Source organism: Lepidothrix coronata, unplaced genomic scaffold, assembly GCF_001604755.1.
Source record: "Lepidothrix coronata isolate B3197 unplaced genomic scaffold, Lepidothrix_coronata-1.0 Scaffold12, whole genome shotgun sequence".
Lineage (NCBI taxonomy): Eukaryota > Metazoa > Chordata > Aves > Passeriformes > Pipridae > Lepidothrix > Lepidothrix coronata.
In genome coordinates, this window is record NW_016690192.1 from 679624 (window position 1) to 701253 (window position 21630).

The 21630-nt window shown below is 41.1% G+C and overlaps 1 protein-coding gene across 1 annotated transcript in view; it reads right to left on the reverse strand.

Moving 5' to 3' along the window:
- LOC108492771 (BEN domain-containing protein 5-like) overlaps nt 1-21630 on the reverse strand; it is a 922669-nt gene that overhangs the window by 87339 nt on the left and 813700 nt on the right. The window contains exons 10-11 of the mRNA XM_017805436.1: nt 17352-17504; nt 1884-2046 (exon numbers count right to left, since the gene is read on the reverse strand). Of these exons, the coding sequence (XP_017660925.1) occupies nt 1884-2046; nt 17352-17504 (316 nt within the window). The remainder of the gene's footprint in view (nt 1-1883; nt 2047-17351; nt 17505-21630) is intronic.

Sequence of the window (21630 nt, forward strand, 5' to 3'; positions counted from 1 at the left end):
TAGAGACTATTTCAAGCAGCTCCATTTCTTTCTCTAACTAGGAAACCGCACATGTGAGGAAGAGCTGTCATAGGCAGCACTCTGATAGAATTCCTCCATTGAAAAGGAAATAATAAAACCTACCAGGGCAGAATGCCAGTGGAGCATAATCCATGGGCAAAGAGCTTCCTCTGCCTGCTGTCTTCCAGGCCAGTCAAAACCAACTTCTGTTCCAGCCAGCCAGGTGAAACTATAACTGTAGGAATCAAGCGGCTGCTTGAACTTTCCATACATCACCTCCAAGAAGGATCTCTGATTTGGGGCCTGTTTTCTGTGCTCCAGCTGCTGATGGGCAGAATGACTGAGCTGAGAATGGAGCAGCTCTGCCTGAAGAAGGCAAGGCAAGCCAAGCAAATAGAGATGTTAGATCCCACACGTGAAACTTCTGTCTTGTGGAGCACAAACCAAGAATCTTTATGGAAAAGGAAACTAAGCCAGCACAAACTACAAATCATGAAGAAAAACATATACAAGGGAATCGTAATCTCATTTGTATAGGGGCTCTTTCCTCTCTGTAAAAATTGTTCTTGATAAATAAGGAAGATAAATAAGCAGCTGTCAGTACAATGAGCACTAAGTGAGGAAAAAAAATAAAGGTGAAACCAAGGCATGGGTTCTTGAAACACCAAAATACCAACTCAAGAAAATAAATAGCTAAACCTTACAGCAATGGAAGTTTTTTCCTAAGTGGCAAGATATACTACATAGGCGTTTATGGCACAAAGCTGTTCCTTGGAAACAGTTAACCTTACAGGGCAAAAAAGAGCTTGTATTCCAAATGCTCAAGCCTGATAATTCACTTTAATATATTTATCCCCCTCCTGCCCCCAAATTTCTCTTTCAGTGGAGAAGTCAAACCAGAAACCCCAAATAAATAACAATTACTTTCCCTGCTCCCTGTTTCTCAATCTTATTGCCTCACAGTGTCCACATATACATGGATGGTGAAGAATTATGCCTCGTATGAAAATTTCCCCCTTGCTACACTAAAGCTTCCCCAACTTCCAAAATGCAGTGGAGAGGTAAATAGGCAATCACAACTAATCTTTCTCCCTCTGCAGTGTTTCTAAACCTGTGGAAATTTCAAAAGCTGCCAAGATAGAATGACAAAATGAAATAAAACACCCAAGCTTGAAGTATGGTCACTGGCTATTTGATTGAGCATAGTGACAAAAAGAAAAAGAAATACATAAAAGCAGATCATGAGACCAGTCAGAACAATTCTACAAATGGCTGATACATTGAGATAGCCAGATGGATATGTGTTTTTTGAGGAATGAAACATTGCTTCTATTTGAGCACTCAAAAATGCCAACAACTTTGTCGGTTTTGTTTTCGGAATTCGCTTTCCATTTCTTTGTCAACTGGCATTAAAGATCTGTCCCCGAGGCAGCTGCAGAACCTAATGGATCCTTTAGAGCCTTTTGGCTGCAGTTCAAAGGCAGAGAAGATGTTTTAACTCAGTACCAAGGATGCACTTTCAACTTGCTATTAAAACAATAATACAAACACAGGGATAATGAGAGAATAAGGAGAGAAATGAAGAAAGAAATGGAAGACTGTGGAAGGGAATGGATCACAGGCTCTCCAGGACTAGTTTCTATAATAAGTGCGTGAGACAATCTCCTACAAGAGGGAAATGGCTTATTTGATCTAATGTCTTTCTCTTCTTGAATTTCCACAGTATGGGGAATCAATATGAGGGAAATTAAAGCATCAGGAGCAGACTCACATTTCCACTTGTGTGTTCCCATCTCAGCAAACTCTTTAGTGAGATAGAAGTATTTACCTTAAGTGCCCAGTTCGTATGTGCTGCAAGGGGAGGATGGATTTCAAAAGGATACAGGCTTCTTCTGTGTAGGGGACAGCAGAAGCAGGTCCACCCAATATGTAGCTGTAGAATGAGACCTCCAGAGTGTAGCAGTAGGATGTATCATTTAACAGCCCGCCAAGGAAACGCCGGCCTGTCCCTGCTTTCACAGCATCTCTGTTGAACGATGTACTGGACTGCAGGAGGAAAAACACAGGGGCATGAAGAGAGTTCAGGAGTGGAACAACAGAAGGAGTCTGTTAAAAGAGAAAGCAGCTTCATTCACGTTGCCCAATCTCATTTACGCTACAGGAGACTGAACTGTTTTCTGATTATGGCCTGGAGAGGAAGCACGGTTCTGGCACACAGACTGTAAATAATGCCTCACAGACTTCCACAAAATTGATCTCAGTTCCCCAGTTATATCAGGTTTTCTCCTCCCCTTTTTGGATAACGCAAAGCAAGTCTGTCATATGCATGAATTGAAAGTGAGCCTTCCAGATGCCCCATGGTCAGAAGTTAAGCTGTACTCTTACTTGGATATTGGATTCCTTCTTCTCTACTGCATTCCCCTGTATCATAACCATTTTCCCCCACCCCTTAACCTGGACTCTCTTAATCAAAGCAGAAATACAGTGGCATTTACGTTTTGGTGAAACTTTCTCACCTAAGACATTTGACTGGTTCTTAAATTAGGTCACAGAAATTTCCACTTCACTAACTTAAATGTTAACTGGGTGTTGCTCTCTGGGTGGAAAAATATACTGCACTATTCTACAGCATTATCAGCACACTATAAAAGGCAGTATTTTGTGCTATTACTGAAGATCTGGTTTTAAGAACCCTACAGCTTTATGACTATTCATTTGAGGGGTGGAGGGGAGGACTCCAAGTATTTCCATAAATGAGTTTTAGTTCTCCTTTGAAGGCATGACATCTGGACACTAAAGGGCAGCTCATCTTCAGGTTGTTTGAAGTCTCAGAGCTTGTTCCTACCAGCTAGACAGAAAAATGGATTCTGATTTCATTTTGATTTTCAGACTCTATTCACAAACCTTATAACCATTAGACTGAGCCAATCTGGGCTCAGCACAAACTAGTGACAACCACACAAAAAAAAAGATCCAACTTGGATCTGTTGTATAAAAGGTCATAATATCTCCTGCTGTAAGAATTTTATGTTGCCAGTGAACACAAAGGACCCTTAACATAGCTTACTGTTCAGTCATTGTGCCCATGATGAATTCTCTGAACTATACTGTGTCCTCCTAAGGAGCCTTAAGGCTGGTATCTTTTCTTGCTAACACATTGTCAATATTTAGGAATTCCACCTCTTACCAAAACCAGGGAAAAGAAGATTTCCTTTTCATTTAAAAAATTAGATGCAGTGGTTCAAAATGTTAAACTTCTCTAGGCTGAGAAAAATCAGACTCAGACTGAAATGAGCAACAATTCTTGATGAATAGTGTACGCCAGGATATATAAAGAGTGGAAATACCTGTGGGTTTATTAACATTCTGAATGTCTTGAAGTCTCTCTCATTTGGAAAAAGGAAGGTTTTCCAGGTTAATTAGAATAAGATGGAATTGGGTTTCTTATTAGCATTACATATAGTTGTTTCCAAATGCAACTTGTCTTTGAGGTAACATAATATTTAGCTTTGTGGTAATTGGTACACAGAATTCATTCTGCTACGTACATATAATATAATTTCCACCAAATTACATGACAGAAGCCTTCAGGATATTCTGAATACCTATGGGACAGGGAGGTAAGGCACTCATAAGGAATGCTGGGGAACTTAACTGTTAATCTGATACATGCAATAAAATACTCGAAGAGGTCTACGAGAGGGAATGTTCTCTGGCTTCCTGCAAAAGAAGCCTTCAAAAGTCTGCTGAGACCCTGAAACTGAGGAAAGCTTTGTCTTCAGTTAAATTTCAGAAACATAAAGGAAGATGATCATGCTCTGGGGATTGCTTCCTAAGTCAAGTGAACACTGCCTTTAGAGGATAGTGCTTTGTGTTCAAACAAATGCCTGAGGTGGAACTTTTAATGCATGACAGCATCAGCTGGACGGAGTCAGCTCAAAGTAAGGAGACAACTAATGTGTCAGGACACGATATTGGGGTTTGTGTGCAGAAGCATCACTCACAAGGGAACGAGCTAATTCTCTGTGTTTGGCACAGGGAAAACAAAGAAAATGTGGGAGAAGTGACTCAGTGAAGACATTAGGGATAGAAGTACTTCAGTGAGTAGGAGACTTACTGATACGGAGTATCTATGAAGATTATGGAATCTCATCAACTGTGATTAAAAAAAATTGTACAAGTATTTGCTAAGTACAGTTCATGTCTTTGGGGTACAGTTTGCACATAAGGTCCTTTTCCTATTTTCTATAATTTTAATCAGGCTAGAAGGTTATGAGTAGAATTCCTCATAGATGATTCTTAGGATAAATCTTACATAATATTTTCATCACAGTTCTTGGCATGGTTAAGGACAACCATGCCAACAAAATTTGGTGATGACACACTTTGGAATGAATCATCATTATGGAGGAGGTTCTGAATATCATACAAATAAAAAAACAGTGGGATGACTTTGAGGGCCAGAGTGATTGTAGTCAGATGAAACTCAGCCACACAAGTGCCAGGTCATGCACTGAAATATAATAACAAACAATCTCTGCTATAGGCTGAAACCTCATCAGCTGGAAACAGATGAAGAGAGAGTCTGATGTGTTACTTCACTGAAGTGATTTTTGCTTTCTGGCAGAAATTGAATGTAGTTATTGGCAAAATTATACTTGCCGTATTTCAAAAGTGAAGCATAAATAATTTGAAGAAGGTTTTGTAAAAGGCCAAAAAAAGAAAATTTGGATCTTTCCAGAGTTTGTATTTTTATAATGCTATTTTGTGGGGTTTGGGGGTTTTTGTTTTGTTTTGTGGATATTTCTCTCTCTCCCCCTTTTTTTTCTTTTGGTTGGTGTTTTGTTTGTTTAATAGAAAACTTCCAGTTTCAGCTGTGCAAAATTACTTGAAATGGCAATGGCATTAATAAAATCCCATGTTCATTTCTTTGCCAAGTAGTGCTGCATTTCCAGGAATAAAAAGAAGCTGAACCTTCATTTAGGTGCACAAATGTAGATTTTGGAGGTTAAAATTGTTTTCATTTTTAAAAAAATCTGATGGCATAGACCAATTTGATGTCTTGAGTGAAAAGTATAATCTCTCATTTGACTCAAGAAGGTTGGGGTAGAGAGAACATAACACATACGTGTTTTGAAAGAGAGGCTTGGGCTTGGTTCTAAAGCAAATATTATAAGACAAAATGTGATTTGATATTTTAGATGATAAGAAGAAAATTACAGATTAAAGAAAATTTAGGTAATGACAGCAGCTACTTGCTGGAGTCCAACCTTCTACTCACTATTTCAGGTCAGGATAAATGGAGTGGAGAAATAAACAGGCAAAACTTTGACTCCTCCCCACAACTGACTTGGAGTTTTGCATGCACATTTATTTAATCAAACTCAAATCTGGGGAAAAGAGGGATGGGGTGGCAAGAGGGGGGGCAAGAACACAGGTCAACTTGTCTGCAAATGAGTCTCTTGCTTTTCTGGGATGATATATTTCCCTAAAGCAAAGCTGAACTGAACTCATCATTAAACAAATGCACTGAGCTGGCACAGCAGGAGAAGAGCTAAACAAATATTTATTTCTCCAAGGCTGAAACACATGGAAGTGTCAACAACAGCAGCAGCAAGAAGTAAAGTCTGGCGGATGGGGGAAAACCAAAGACTTTGAAGTTCCTAAATAGTGATATTTGTATAAAATCAACAATAATACATTATTAAAACACACAGATACATTAAAGCTCACAGAAGGACTTTGCTTCCCGGCTGGTGTGAGAAAACTCAGTGAACAAATAGCTATCTACAGGATTAGGAGCTGCCAAGCAATCCAGTTTTAAAGGAGCAGAGAAGAAAGGGTGAAGGATTCCCTTACCTTCTGGTGGCAAGAAACCCACTAGAAAACCACCCTTAGATTTCAAACACATTTGGGAGCCAGAAGGTGTGTTGACCCTCTCTCTACATCTGAGGCATTAGTGGCAGCTTCCTCAGGCCTTCCTACTAGATTTCATTCCTCCTTCCCATTCTGTGTTGAATAGCTTCTGAGTGGCCAGTTTCCCCACTGGGAATGACAGGGAATGAGCAGCCAGGCAGTACAAAGACATTTGTGAACCAATTGGACCGTATTCAGACATTGCAGCAGACTAAGATGCTTGGAGGGAAATAAGGGGAAAAAAAAAAAAAAGGCATGTAAATTCTTTCTGGAGTGGTTTCAAAGCAGAAAAAAAATCTTGGTCCTTGGTCAGACCTCTCAATGTGCCAGAACCCCTGTCCCCAGGGCAGTGTTGTCTCTTGGCTGGTAAGGACACTACTACACAATGTCTCTCCTCAGTGAATTCAGCCCCCTGGTAGCCAGTTTGCAAGCTCAACAGCTTGGGCAGCTCCCATAGGGCTGAGGGATACTCTTGGTTTCTCAGCACTGCTCCATCTTCCTGCTAACAATCACTGGGATGAATGCCCCGAGCAGTCCATGTTCACAGACTAAGGGCAGGCGGGTTGCTGATTGCCTCTGCATGCCGGTGTCAATTGGTCACAGGAGCACTTCCAAAAAGCAAAGAGGGAGAACAGCACTTTTCCAACACATCTGAGACTGAATTTTGCCCAAGTCCACCCTTTGTAGTCCTGGTGAACTTGGAGTCTGAGTGGTTCAGTGTGGTGGGCGCTTCAACTGGTGGGATCTCGTCCCCAGTGTATGTAGAGGGGGACGACTTCAGAGGGGACTTGTGCCACTTCAGCATCAGAAAACCTTGGTTTGCACAAAAGGAAAAATTGGAGGCAAAACCCAGTAAATCTGGATCCACTTTTCAGTGGAAAAAGAGATGCCAAAAAAGGCTGAAATGTGAAGCAGGCTGTGTCCAGCTGGTGATGGATGGCAGGACAAAGGGACTTTCTCCTACAGAACTTGTTGGAGAATTAATCAAAGATTAATTGTTACTTGGTCAACACATTGTTGACCAATGTGTTACTTGGTCAACACATTAAGTAAAAGAGGAACAAAGTATGACCACAGTGCTAGTCAGACCTTGCCAGGCTCCTGTCATGGGAACCAGGGTATGGACATCATTTATGATCAGCCCTAAGGTGTTTCTCCAACCCGGAAAGAAACAAAACAACAAGATACGAGCGACTCAGAAAATCGCCAACCAGACAGAAATCTGATCACAGGCTTTGATAGATTGTAGAAGATGAATTTCCGCTGTATCAAGGTCCAGGGTGTTCCTGAAACCCATCAGATTTTACCAGCTGTTCACATCTAATGTCACACAACTGATTGTGGATGTGCCCACGGAAGGAAGTAGCAAACTGCAGATATCTTAAAAAATCTGAGCTCTAGTGTCCACGTGAATGTTTTCCAGATCATTTCTCCTCACAAACAGGGTATCTGCATGAAACTAAGACTTAAGAGATCTTCCCAGTTGCTGTCGTATCTAGATGATGTAGGTCCAGGAAGTGCTTTACAATAGGATGTAGCATGTTCAAGTACACGCTCAAAAATCAGAGAATCATGTTAGAAATCTTTCCAGGAGAAGAGCAGAGACAAAAAACACCAAGAGGATTAATAATTAAAGAATGGTTTCATATTACAACACATAAAAATATGCTGGGTCACCCTATGCCATTTCTATAACTGTACTTCACAACTTAGCCTAAGTACTCCTAAAAAAAAAACCACTCCAAAACCAGAAAAATGTCCCACGGTTTGCTCGTTCTGTAGTTGAGCAATAAACGCTTTACCTACTGGTGTAAAGTGGGATTATGCATACAAATTGTTTCATGTTCTCCATTTATCAATACCAGCAATGGCCAAGTGTAATCAGGACTCAATTACAACCTCACCAGAGCTATCCACTGAGGCTGCTCTCATGGACAAAGAACAAGCTTTTTATCCAAAGCAGGTCTGACCTCTATGAACCCTCAACTCACTGCCCCAGTGTAGCAAAAAAAAAAGTGATAATAAAAAGTTAGTAGTTAGTGCTCTAGAAAAAAGGAATGACACACTTGTCATCAAGGAAGAATTAGACGTGCCATTGGGAAATGGACTGGAGCCCAGACAATGTCAAATCCATCTCAGTGGAGAGTTTTACAGTATCAGCTATAACTCACTCACTCTCATTTTCTAGAATGCTTTATTGAAGTCTGCAAAAGTTAGAAAGAGAGCACAGAAAGGCACTGGCTTTGGAATCTTTGCCAGAGAAGTTTGCAAATAGCAATGTTACAAACTGTGACCCTTCTGTTTGCCCCTCCTCAGGGAGCTATAAGAGGGGTGCCACTGACATCTCACTCTTTCCTCATATGGACAGAGCCAATTCCTACCAGGATGTGTCCTGCCATTCTTGCAGCTGGTAGCCCACTGAGCTATCTTACAAGCAAAACTTATCTCCTTACTTCTCTGGAAGCACGGAGGAAACTTCTCACTTCAAAAGCCAACTTAGCTCTCTTATCACACCCATCTCTCACCAGCTCCATTAACTCTTTTAATAGACTGGAAAATATATGTGTTAGTGTTTTGGGTTTTTTTTGGTGATAGACTATCAACTCCATGCCAACTGGGTCTGGAGACTTGGAAATCATGGCATTTGGGAGGCTGCTATCAGGTAGCCTTCTTCCAATTTATTTAACACAAGCTACTAAGTCAGCATCTAAAATGTAGATGGAATTATTTAACAACAACAAAAAAGATGGAAAAGAAAAGAAAAAGAAAAAAAATTCCTCAAAGCAGACAGCTGATCTGAAGGAGGTAGCAGGCAAAGATAAGGATTCTGGAAGCAGAGATGTGATGAAATGGGAACAAAGTCAAAATTACTCCACAATTCATCTCCTCTTGCAGCTTTGCCATGTTTCTGGTGCATAGGAGGAAAACTTATCTCAAAATCAATTGTGACTACTGAAATTTGGGAAGAGGAGATTTTGAAAAGTTGAGGGTCATTTCAAAGAGGAATCCCATTTCTTGAAGTTTTTCCAGTTCCCTTAGGAACAGCCAGATTGGACTTATATTCCTGTGAATAGGGCTCAGTCACTCTCACAGATGGCTCTGCAGTTGACAGCATTTTGTTTCGTAAATTCTGTGCCTGGTAGGAAACACTGAGGTGGGCAGCAAAGTTTGGGTTTAACTGGGGAATATTCTCTGATCTAGAATTTGATTTGCAGAAATCTGAGAAAAGGCATGCAGAGGAGAACTGAAACAGTTTGAACTGTTCCAAGAGTGTGAGAATGCCTAAAACTGAAATTTGAAGACTAAATAGCCTCAAATCCTAGGAGATTTTCACCATTCCACCAGCTGTCTCTTTTTGCCTTCTTCCTCCTGCTCAGAGGAAAGCAGATAGCAATGACCCTCTCTGTAGGAGTACCATGAACACAACCTGCCTAGCACCACATTCTCAGGCTTTAAAGAGCAATTCTCCTCAGAGAAATAACAGTTTAAAGGTACATTGTCACCACACACACATCTGCTCCCTAAGGGGCTTCATTATTCCTGTAATGTACTGTTAAGGAATACCAGAACTTTCCAGCTCCCCATCCCTCCCAAGTGTCTTTCAGTCATGCCTGCTTAAGTTTGCTGATAAAAACACATATTTGCATGGTCATTAGCAGAGAGGTTGGAAGGAGGGAGCTTCATAAGCTCTCAGTTTATGCCTCAAGACCAAAACTACCAAATGAGTTCTCTTTTTTTGGAAGCTCTGTAGTCAGAAAAGTAACTGGGCTTCACGCTTCGGGGTTTCAGCTGTTCACCTGCAAGAACTACAGTAGCTGTTCATTTTACTGCTCATTAATATCTGTGCTCTGCTGTACAGCTCCAGGACTGAAGCAAGTCTCCAAAGCCTGCTGCCTATCTCTGCACCTTGTACCAGTCACACTGGCAGCACCAGTGCAGGGGCTTGGCCTGCAATCCACATTCACCAGAGTCCATCCTCACTGCTGGTACTCACAGCTCCCACCTCCCCCAGTGCTGCAGCACTGAAGACGCTTATTGAGTCCACTGGCTTTGCCACAGCAGGTGGAATCCAAGTCAAAACAGCAGCTCTTTTGAGAGAGCTTCCTAAACAACACCTGCAGCACCTTCACAGAGTCAGACAAAGGTTTCCTTACAGAGCTGAGCAGCCCATCACAGCCCACTTGGGAAAAAAAAAAAAAGAGGAGGAGGCAGATTTCACTCCATCCTATAAGCAAAAGTCAGAGTTCTTCTTGCTGCTGGATTTTGCCATCCCAAACATGCACACACAGAGTGTACTGTCTCCCAAAACATCCCTCCTCAGCTCTTCTCAGCTCCTCCTTCAGTGAGTCTGCAGCTCCCTGTCACCAGAAGTGCACTTAACCACATGTGACAATGTCACCTACTCAAACATTAACCTATGCCCAACCTGTCACCCATTAACCAGAGTTAGTCTGGAACTTTTCTCCCTTTAAAAAGACAACTCAAGCTGCAACCAGTAATAGACACAAATAGGCAATCTCAAAATGCTTCAAGTCTTAAGCTCTGCGAGGGGAGGGTTAGGTTGGATATTAGGAAGAAATTTTTTACAGAGAGAGTAATCAGACTTTGGAATGGGCTGCCCAGGGAGGTGGTGAATTCACCGTCCCTGAAGGTGTTTAAGGTGAGACTGGATGTGGCACTGAGTGCCATGGTCTGGGAACCATGGCGGGGTTGGATCAAGGGTTGGATTTGATGATCTCAGAGGTCTTTTCCAACCTGGTTGATTTTATGACTCTATTCTAAGAAAACATGTGCTTTTCCTCCTGTTTTTTTACTGATAGCAGCCTCTGCTTCTCAGAGCACATCCTTCCCCAAAGATGCCGATGGTGGCATTTCCTAGTCTAAGCTCTGCAGAATAATCACACTGTTTAGAAAATAATTTGAGTCTCTGGAGTTCTCACTTTCTCCATTTGTCAGGAGAAAATGAGACGTTTCCTCAAAATATACAATAAAATAGCCTCTAGCAATAGCCTGCAATGCTTCTCTTTACAATAGTTTTATGAGTGTGTGTGTGTGGTCTCCTGGGAGTGCTTTCATAATCATTTATACAAATGACAAAAACTTAGGACAATGCAAAGCAGAAAGGAAAATACACCCATCATGCACACAGTTGCTGTCAATAGTCTGAAAAAGTGTTTTGCTCTGTGGAAAATAGATGTTCTGCTCACTTGTAGGCCTAAATCAGGAGGTTACAACCTTCCTAAGGAGGGACAGCATATTGTACATTGCTCCCAGGACAACCTAATACAGCCCATTGCTCAAACTCCTTCTAGGATCTCTCACTGCTCCAGAACAGTTCTCTGAACCAGAGTTGTGTTCTACATATGTTAAAATATCACAGAGTTAAAGAGGTAATAGCAAAAACCCAAAAAATCCTGGGAGGGGAACGGGTGTCCAGTTCTTAACCAGCTTCCTACCCCTTCTTCACAGCACAGTTTGTCCCAGCTGAGGGAATTCACAGTGCTCTGCAGGAGAAGCAGCTTGCATGGGAAATCTATAGGAGCTCCTTTCATTTCTGCTGCTCTGGGAGGCTGTCACCTGCTCCCAGCATGTTGACATTAGGTTAGAGTAATGAGGGTCTTTGAAAATACACCATAAAATTGCTATGAAAACTTGTTTCTTCTGTGGATTTTCTAAATTTCTACCCGTGTGATGATGGAGAAGGGACTGGCAACTGCTATGTGCACAAACAACAAGTCAAGAAGGTACTAAAAAAAAACGTTTTGCTAAAAAACTTCTTCCCCCACCACCACTTTTCCTTCTCTTTGCAATACAAATTCAACCCTCTGTATACAAAGAGGGGTGGACTGGTGCAGCACAACCTAACGGAGCAGTTTCACTTTGCTGAGACTCTCCAGAGGGCACAATTCTTGTGAGACCAAAGCCTATAACACTTAGGAACACAGGCTTTACAATCTGTTCCCTGTGCCACCAGAAACACTTTTCCTCTCTCGCCTCACCCAGCCTCTAGGAAAAATAAATAAATAAATGAACTTATGGAGCTACACGGCCAAGAAGCATCGAGCAGAAATACATCCCAGAGGGGTGCTAAAGCACATAATAGCTGTATTTGTCTTCCTGGATATGCCTCGGTACAAGGCAACAAAACAGGAGGTAGGATCATTTGTTGTGCTGAGGTTTTAAGAGATTTCTGAGTAGATCTGTTAAGCTTGCATGATGTTAACAAAACCTACCTGAATACAACAGCTTTGGTCTTTTTGGGACAAGAGTCTTTTTTTGCCAAAACAAAAGAGAGGCACTTAGGAGACGATGGTGCAAGTTAGTATGGAATTTACTTCAGGATAAATGCTAGGCCTGAGCAACCTCTGATTGCTTCCTGCCCAGCCATATGCAACACCAACTTGTTCTTTATTATTTCGGAACAGATTATTGGGATTTGGTCATTTAGTGTTCAGGAGTTGATATTACTCTCTCAAGCATTTGTGCCAGCACTTCCTTCACACATGGCCCAAAACACACTGGGATTAATCAAAGGGATCCCAAGACTAAGAGAGAGACGTCCAGCCAGGGTAAATCATAAGAGCCCAGCGAGGCTGCTGTGGGAGAAGGTTTTCTGGAATGAACATGTCTTCTCTAAGAGAGCTTGGATGAAGGGGGTGGTGTTGAAATGAAAACAACAGACCCAGAATGTGTGGGTCAAAGGCAATAGGTAAAATATATAGAGAGATTAAAATATTTTTCTTTGTTGCTCTATGTTTGATATCCAGACCAAAAAAGCCAAAACAAACCAATCGAACAAAAAACCACAACAAAAAATACTAGTGCAAATAATTCCATATCTGAATTTTCTCATATTGCTGAGACAATGATACACTCCAAAATATGTTTTAGTTAAAAGCATTATGGCACTGGGGTTAACAACATGTTTCCCTAAAGGAAACTGGGTGGGTTGTTGTCCAGAGACTTCACTGTTGAGTGTAAGCACGGTATAAAACATAGGGAAGTGCTGACAAAGAAACCAGACTGGCACTTGGGAGATTCAAATTTTATTCTCCAGTTTCTCCGAGCAAATAACTTCCCAGCAACTCTCTATCTCTTTCCCAGCACGGCTGGAAGTTCTTGGGGTTGTGGACTTCCTCAGTTGTTACCCAATGCCCAACATAATGAGATCCCAAGTTTTTATCAGGATCTTTGGCTAACCATGGCACACAAAGGACAAATGGTATTTCTAAGGAAGGTGCTCTGCTGGGAGATCGAATACAAGAAAATTAAATGAGAACTCGAAGGTATCCCAAGTGCCACCAGTTCAGAGCCCAAAGGAAAAAAAAAAACTAATAAGATCAGGCCAAGCCTTTTTCCTTTAACTGCAAAGAAAAGCAATCTTTATGAAGTGATAAAGCCATTCAAGAATGGCTGCGGTTGTTTCTTTTAAATGAACCAGAGAGAACAGATGGTCTCCTCTCATACTGTCACAGAGGTCAAAATTAGCCACCCCTAAGACTAGCAGGTTCTTGAAATGCTCAAGTGCTTGTGTCTGGTCGTTATGACTAATCCACTCTCCAGAACAAGAAAGGTCAAATGAAGAACACCCCTCCAAATACTGCAACTACTCCTAGCCATGGATGATGTGTAATGCACTCAGACATGGTGTCAACAGCTGCTCCTAAAACCCAATGAGTCAGCCTTTCAAAAGAGCTTGTCAGCTCTCACTGTTAGAGCTTTCATACAGATTATATTTACTCCCCAGTGTTTAAAAATATCCTTCTTAAACATTGAAAATATAAAATGTTTTCCTTACAGATTTTGTCCCCTTTGCCCAGGCAGCTGCCCAAGAATGTCTCATTTATTTATCTGGGAGCAAAACTTCCTAGCCTTTCTTTCACTTTCCTCTTCACATGCTCATACCTAAACCAAAGGCAGGCCTTTGTGTCTGAAGTCATGTACAAATGAGGAATTTCTGGTCCCTTTCACAGCTTATGCCTGTAAACCACAGTCAGCCTTCCAGAGTGCTGCGAGGTCAAGTGTTTTGCCCAACAGGTAGAGTCCAGAGACATTGGGTGACTCTGATTTGGTCCTACAACAGCCACGTGGGTACAAATCCCCTATCCATCCCCTACTCTAATCACCAATCTCCCTTAGATGCTGTCATTTACATAAAAAGGCCTATTGGAAATGACAGGTGAAGGAAGCAGCCCAGGCATGAAATGCACTCTGAAGTATATTAATAGAAGGTTGCCAGACAAAACGGCACAAGGCATTTGATCGCATCATCTTAGGCTTGTTGTTCATGCTCCTTTGCATCTGGCTGCGTGATTTCTGCCAGATTCTCGGCTGGAGGAGCAGGCTAGGATTTGCCTGCTTTCCCTAACCCGTGCCGGGCTCAGCTGCAATCATGCAGAGCACTGAAATAAATCCCTTTGAGTTGGGATTCATTCCGAACATGTAAAACCCAAATGACTGCTTCTCCAAAGTGAATCCCATTTCACAGCAAGTAGGTTATTAGTGTGGAACTCCATACAAGTAGCCTGCATTCAAAAGCCCTCTGCATTATTAATAGAAGATGAGCTTTTGACATCAAAGGAGAACCATTATGTATGCTAAACGGTGGCAAAAATTGTACCCGCACTTCAAACCTTTTCAGTTCTTTGTCCCTTGTAAATCAATCAAGGTTGACAGATGCTTTAAGGAGAGTAATCTTTTCAATGATACTGTCAATGGATAGCATAATGGAACATTGTCTCTGTGCTGTGTGAAGACATGGAGCTAGTCAATTATGGACAACACTTCATGCAGCCGCCAGTTTTCACTTGAAGTGCTGCTGTTGAAGTATTATAATCCCAACAAATGGCCGCAGCAGCATACAATGTAAATGAGACCTCCTGAAGCTTTGGAAAATTAATTAGTAACAACAGTGGTCCATTCCCACACTTTCAAACACCAGCCTGGTAACGTTAACGATGCACTTCCCCCCCTTCCTTTGAGCAGGCAATAGGGCATATTTACATACACTATTTTAAGTGTATTTCCCCCCTCCCCTCAATTTAAATGCAGGAAGTTCTGGATTCCTTTCCTCTCTTCACCTGATATTTCCAACTGGTTACATAGCCCACATGGTTAGAGCTGAAAAGAAGAAAACAGACTTTCCTACTTGGAGACAGCAGGAGTAGTCACTTCACACATCAGACAGCTGGTGGCTGTCTCATTTTCCAACACTTATATCCACTCAGCTGCCCTGGGAAGAATGGCCTGGATGGATGGTGGGGAAAAGCTTCCAGCCTGAAGAGACCAGTAGAATGTTAGCTGGAAGACAATGGTACTGAGTGCCAGTAGCACTGAGGTTGAACTCTGGTGCACTAGATGCCAACATATATATCTGACTGCCAGCTCCTATAGGAAGGAGATTGAGAGTCAAAGGGGAGAGACTGTGTTGTTTATTTAGCTATTGGCTTCCATTTCCCTACATCATTTTCTCAAAGATTTTCCTTTTGTCAACCAAGGCTTGTGCTAAGAGGAACACTTAATCTCCCACAGTAGCAGAGAGAAATCCCCACACTTGAGCACAAAATTTCTCAACTCCTATCAATTGCAGGTTTTCATTGCTATGATCTGTGAATGCCCCTTATGTGTTTTTGAAACAATCAGATGCAGATAAGAAACTCAATCACTGAGGTCTCCTCGGATAAGAAGAGGCTGATTCTTGGACCCCACTCCCTCTTCCCCAGATTCCAAACAGCTGGGAACAGATACAGCTGCTGTCCCTCCTCATTTAGATTTGGTCTTCTGCACTCTGGACAGTTCTCTGAGAAACCCTTGCAATGGTTGACTGCAGAAAGCTTCACAATGCAGCAGTCCCCCGAACCCCCCAAACACACAGACAATTGTTAAACAAATCTGACAATGGTTAAACAATACTTTGAGACAATAGAGGAAGCAACAGAAGCCACACACCCTCCCATGCATTACCCAAACAGCTGCCATTGCTGATGCCAAGGAGAAAAGGGAAATGTTTGGTCTACTAGAGGCCCCTCTTCCTCAGAGCAGAAAAGACAGAGGAAAGGATATCTTCTGCCTAGCCTTAGAGAAGTCAGAGACTGATCCAATCTTTTTCCCACTCTTGTGTAAAACAAACTACCATAGAATAGAGAAATGAATGGGAACTGGGAGGCTTAAGGTCCTTCCTTCATTTTGCTGGATCACATCTGTCAAGAAAACAATGGCAGAGCTCTATTTCTACATTCAGTTCCCATCCAAACTCCACAGTGCAAGATGCACAAACAGAAGACAAAAAAATTATCTCCGGCATATTGATGAAAAAGCTTTAGGTCAGCATTCTTGCCATGATGAAAACAGCCTTTTCTTTCAATTACATTTTGTTTTGCTTGTGAACTTGTCTGCTTTTGTATCTGTTTTAAATTTTGTTTCTCTAGAGCTAAACACTTGGAATGGTGCAGGGTCCCTATCCTCCCTCACCACCACCTCTGCCACAAGCTGGCTGGGGTGACACTGCAGCAGAGGCAGGCACCATGACCCAGCTGTCCCAGACCCTGACAGGAGACACAGATTCACTTCTCAGTACCAGGAGGATGAAGTATAAGCAAAAAGGGGATGTCAGAGACTGAGCAAGGGAGAGCTGTGTAGAAGCAGCTTTGCTGGGAGCTCCACAGATGTGCCAGGAGAAGCAATCAAGCTGTTGCAGGAAGTCTTGGGCATTGTGTGTTCTACTTGCACAGCTTTCAGGGAAAACTGGTGCACAAAAGAGCCCATGGAAAGGGCCAGGATGTCATACTTGGACACACTGGACCAGTCTTAAATCTGATTTCTGCACAGCAACTGCAACGACTGTGTGCTAAGGAGCTCTTCTACTCTATTTGAAATATGTTCAAAAAACATATGCCCCTTTTCAACTCATTTAGAAGAGCTCACCATTTATTTCCAGAACAGTTTTCCATGGTAATATCAAAGAATTTCAAAAGCATACATTGCCTTTGCCACAACTTTTAACAGAAAATTACCTAACCTTTTCTTTCAAGCTAGTTGGTTTTTTTTCTATTTGTTATTAAATTATTATTTAGAGTATAAAAGCAAAATAACTGACAAAATAATAAAAAGCAATGGAACAATAAAGCCGATCCAGTTGATCAAAAGACAAAAGATCTGACAAAAACAAAGTGCTCCAATAATTCAGAACCTAAGGTTATAATATGGAAGATGAAGAACCTGCTTTTGTTCATGTGTCTGATGACATACATAAGATCACAACTAACCACTTCTGGATAAGGTAAGTATAAGAGGAAAAGTGGTAGCTAATAATAACAACATTTTTAAGTAGCCTTCTGTTAATACTGAAATAAAATTTACTCAGTCCACTAAAGCCAGAAATTTATCATGAAAAGAAAAAACCTTAAGAAAATATAGTTAAGAAGAACATTGCTTACATAAGAGAAGTCTTCAGCATTCTGACAGAGTAGCTTGGGAAAAACAGCCTGTCGCTGAAATCTTTCCTCATCTTCAAAGATGTTCCCATACATGAAGCCATTCATCATGGTGGAGTGGGCATGGATGTCAATATAGAACTCCAGGTTAATCTTCTGTTGAGGGAAACAAAACAACAACAAAACATTCAGCATGAGATAAATCATAACTGTGTTATGAAGCCTCCCATAAATCCAATACAGCCATTCTTGAATCTAACCATGGTGCCAGAGCCATGCTAAAGACACTGCTGTGATGCATCCAACCATTCATGCCTCTCTGTGGGGGCATGTGAAACACAACACAGGACCATGACAGACATTTCTTCACTGTTCTTGAAAATGTTGGAACATTTTGCACATGACACTGTGCAAAACAGAGCCAAAGCATCATCCTCCACTGTAATACAGGGCTTACTGCCACTGATAAAAATATGCACCTTCCAGTTCTACAGCACGATTATTTGGGCACAGCTTTGCCCTCTCTGCACAGCTCTACATTGCAATATGCAGATGTACACTTCTGCCAGGTAAAACAGGCTCAAAATTGTGTAAAAAAGACTTCAGTATTTCCTGTGCAATTTATTTTTGCTTATAAGGAGAAATAACTGCAAATGTTTTGTCTTACTCTGCTTTGTAGTAGTAATTCAACAGAGCAACTCCCAAAAGCAAGTGCCTTGAATGCCTCTCTGCTTGCAGCTCTCTCTGTGATTCTGCATCAGCTTTCACTTTAAAAGAAAACAGTAGGACCCCCTGGCACAGAAGTGCCTGCTCTGCCCATACCCTTCCCATGTCCTCAGTGGGAAGCAGTGAATGTTCACCTTGATCACTGTGATGTGATCAAGTGCCATTGGCAGCAGAGATAGCAATGCCCAGCACTAAAGAGCAATACCAGAGCAGACGCCACTGGATTACCCAGTTTCCCCAAACTCTTAAAACTTCTGGACCTGAAGAAATAATGTGATGTGACAGTGACAAACTCACTCCTGCCACCTGACCACCACGGGGCCAGTAAGAGCCATCCTGGTGACCAGAGTTCAGATCCTTCTGCCTCAAGAGAGGGATGGAGAAGAGTTCTTTTGGCAGGACAGGCGTTATGATGCTTATCCCTGTACTCCCTGGCAGCAAACAGAGACCCTGGCCAATGGAATACAACATGTAGCTCTGCAGACACAAGTCTTCCCTGCACACACACAACTTGCTCAGGCTACTGGAGAATACTGAGCTACAAGGACAGTCCCATGACACAGGAAGGCAGTTTGTATTGTGCAGTTCATGTGACAGCAGTGTCAGCTCTTCTAAAGAGTCTCTGATGGGGGGAGGATATAATTTGGTATGTGAAACTAATATAATACAGATTTACTTTCCCTTGGCAGAAAACCAATGTACAATACACAGCGACTGTTTAGCTTAATTAAACAGCCTAGAGAGAGTAATAATGTATCTTATTAAGCCTCTGCTATGTTAAAATGTTAGCTAATGCAATATCAATATCTGACCATGCTTCATAGGAAAAGGAACATTTGATTGTGTTTGACTCTAATACAATAAATTGTTTGCTCCTGCCAAAACTTTATGCTGTGCTATAGAGGACCAACACTGCAATAAAGCACACATCTGCTATTTGGAGATACAGCACTGAGGAGAAAGATTAGCATTGACAGGATGAAACACCACATAGAATTTTCTTCCTCTCCAAGCATACAGAAATTAAAACCAAGATTAAGTAATACTATTTTCATGAGATAATTTCCCCATCACAAACAGAATTTGATGAGATCAGATGCACACTGGCATATCACCATAAAACAGAACATGCTGTGGAGTCTCAAAACAGTGATTTGATGAAGTGAGCAGATAATCTAGTTAAACTGGGTATTTGTAAAGCATGAATGTCCTTCACACAGAAGTCAGTGACCTAAGTCATACTTATTTTAGAACAAGGCAGAATTCTTTATAGGAACATAGTTACTAACATAAAGTAATCAAGAAGCACAGTGAGATATTTAACAATAGACTAGAACAATTTGTGTCTTAGGACAAATAAAAGTGCTGGTATAAACTGTATGATTTTTGGTGTGTCATAGTATACTTAGTTCATCTATAGTTTTCAAGCTGTTTCCAAAAGAAGGTGAGATGCAAACAGAGATGCAGAGGCATAGATAACTAAAATAACTTTCCATAGGCTATCCAGCAAGAAATTCACCTGCAGAACATGGGTGACCTGAGCCTCAGTTTAGTATTCAATTATCAGGTTATCCAGTCTAACACAGTATCACTGGAGTATTATTTTCTAAACTCTTCCAGGACTCTCACTCAAAAAAAAAATTGTTGATAAAAGTGTCACAGAGAATATTAGAAAGTCACCTGGTGTGGTGAAATTTCTTTGAAGATCTTTTTTGTTCATCAAAACCATTTTCAAATAATCTGGTTACAATGGTTGTTTGTGAGGGAACAGCGTCCTTCACACATATCACCCTCACCTAAAGATTAAGCTTCCAGATCTCTTATTTGGAAACCATGACATTCCACAGATAGCTCATCACCCAGACAGGTGTTTAAAAACATTTATCCAGTCATTAATTTCTAAGTATTTAAAAAGTAATTTCTTAAGTTGGTTCACAATAACTATTTAACTGTTTTTTCTGGTCTTTGTTCCTTACCCTCCTACAGAACCTATAAACCACGCTATTTCACATCTTCCTGCACACCAAATATAGTCCAAATTTGCAATTGTCCATCCTATTCAGAAAGTTTTTAAACATTGCTAGAGTAATTTCGAGTTAGGTGTAACACTTCCAGACACTGCTGTGTGCGAGCAGAACAGTATTTCAGTGTTTCACATTTCTTCTCCTCACATTCATTACTTTATCAAAGGAAAACATGTTGAGCATTCTCCATTACAAAACAAAATAATCCAGTGCATTGTTAATATAACACGTGAGTTCCTAATGGAAAAAAAACCCAAACCTTTATTCTCAGACACAAAGATATTGTGGCCTTAAAATGGACAATAACAGTCCAGTCACTGGCACATTAGAAGTTTGCTACCTTGTGCCTCAACTAGTAGACTAAGTAGCAGACAATTTGTTTGCACACAAGCTTCTCAAGAATTATGATATGTTCCTGAACAATAATGGTATTTCTTCTCTCTCTTTACAGTCATACATATTCATAGGCACTTTACGTGTAGAAACTGTTTCACCCACTGCCATTCTGCAAATTTAAGCTGGGAAATAAATTTCGTATTTCAGTTGAGGTTCTCTGGAAGATTTTGACATAATTACTGATCTCCTGCAATTTAGGTAGGATCACAGAATTAACATTTTATTAAATATCTAATGTCACCTACTGATGGCAATTTCAGGACAGTCAGCAGAGGGATGACCTTCTGAAATTGTTTGTCTTTGAGATAGGGAGAACTTTAATGGGAGAATGAAGTAAATAAATGTACTTGTGCATTTGCAGGAGCACATACAAACACACTTAACCCAGTGCTATCTGCTGTTATACTCCAGGGGTATCTGTCAGTATGTGCACAGCAGAACCCACCCCCATTAGGGCTTCTATTGCAGTACCACCTACAAGTAGGAATGGGAATGAATAGGGAGGTGCCAAAGTCTCATAGTGGCATTTGCTCTGGCTTTTAAGCAGAAGATAATGAATAACCAGGCTCCAATATCTCTGGATGCCATAGCTGCCTTCTGAGAGACTTACCAGTGTCGTCCTACAATATGATATTAAAGTCATCATTTTCTGCTTTAGAGGTGGAATGCAAAATGATTCATAAGCCCTATACAAATCATAATGAAATTTAATTCTCTCAAGTGTATTTTCTTTGTGCTTACAAGCAGTAGCAGAGTTTTTCTCCCACATTCTCTGTTTCTTAAGTAAAGCTATAATTACCTGGATGACCCAGGTTGCAGAGTTCCAGAAAACAAAGGCAGACTTGGTCTGTCTTTTCTCCGTGTCTCAAAACAGAAATCATTTACTAGACTGACAGAGACAGTGATTGAACCCCACTTCTTTAGAAAACAACAGTTAACATTTTCTCCCTTGAAAAGAATGGTCTTTATCTCTTCTTGCCACTTACCATATAAAACCAACATAAATAAATAAGCAAACGAATTTCTGCTCTAAAGTTCATTTGAATCCCCACCTTTGTGACACTCACTTTCCACTGTTCTACTGAGTCAGTCTGAAGTTTCTGTCAGCTTGAGAAATATACATATAAATTAGGAGG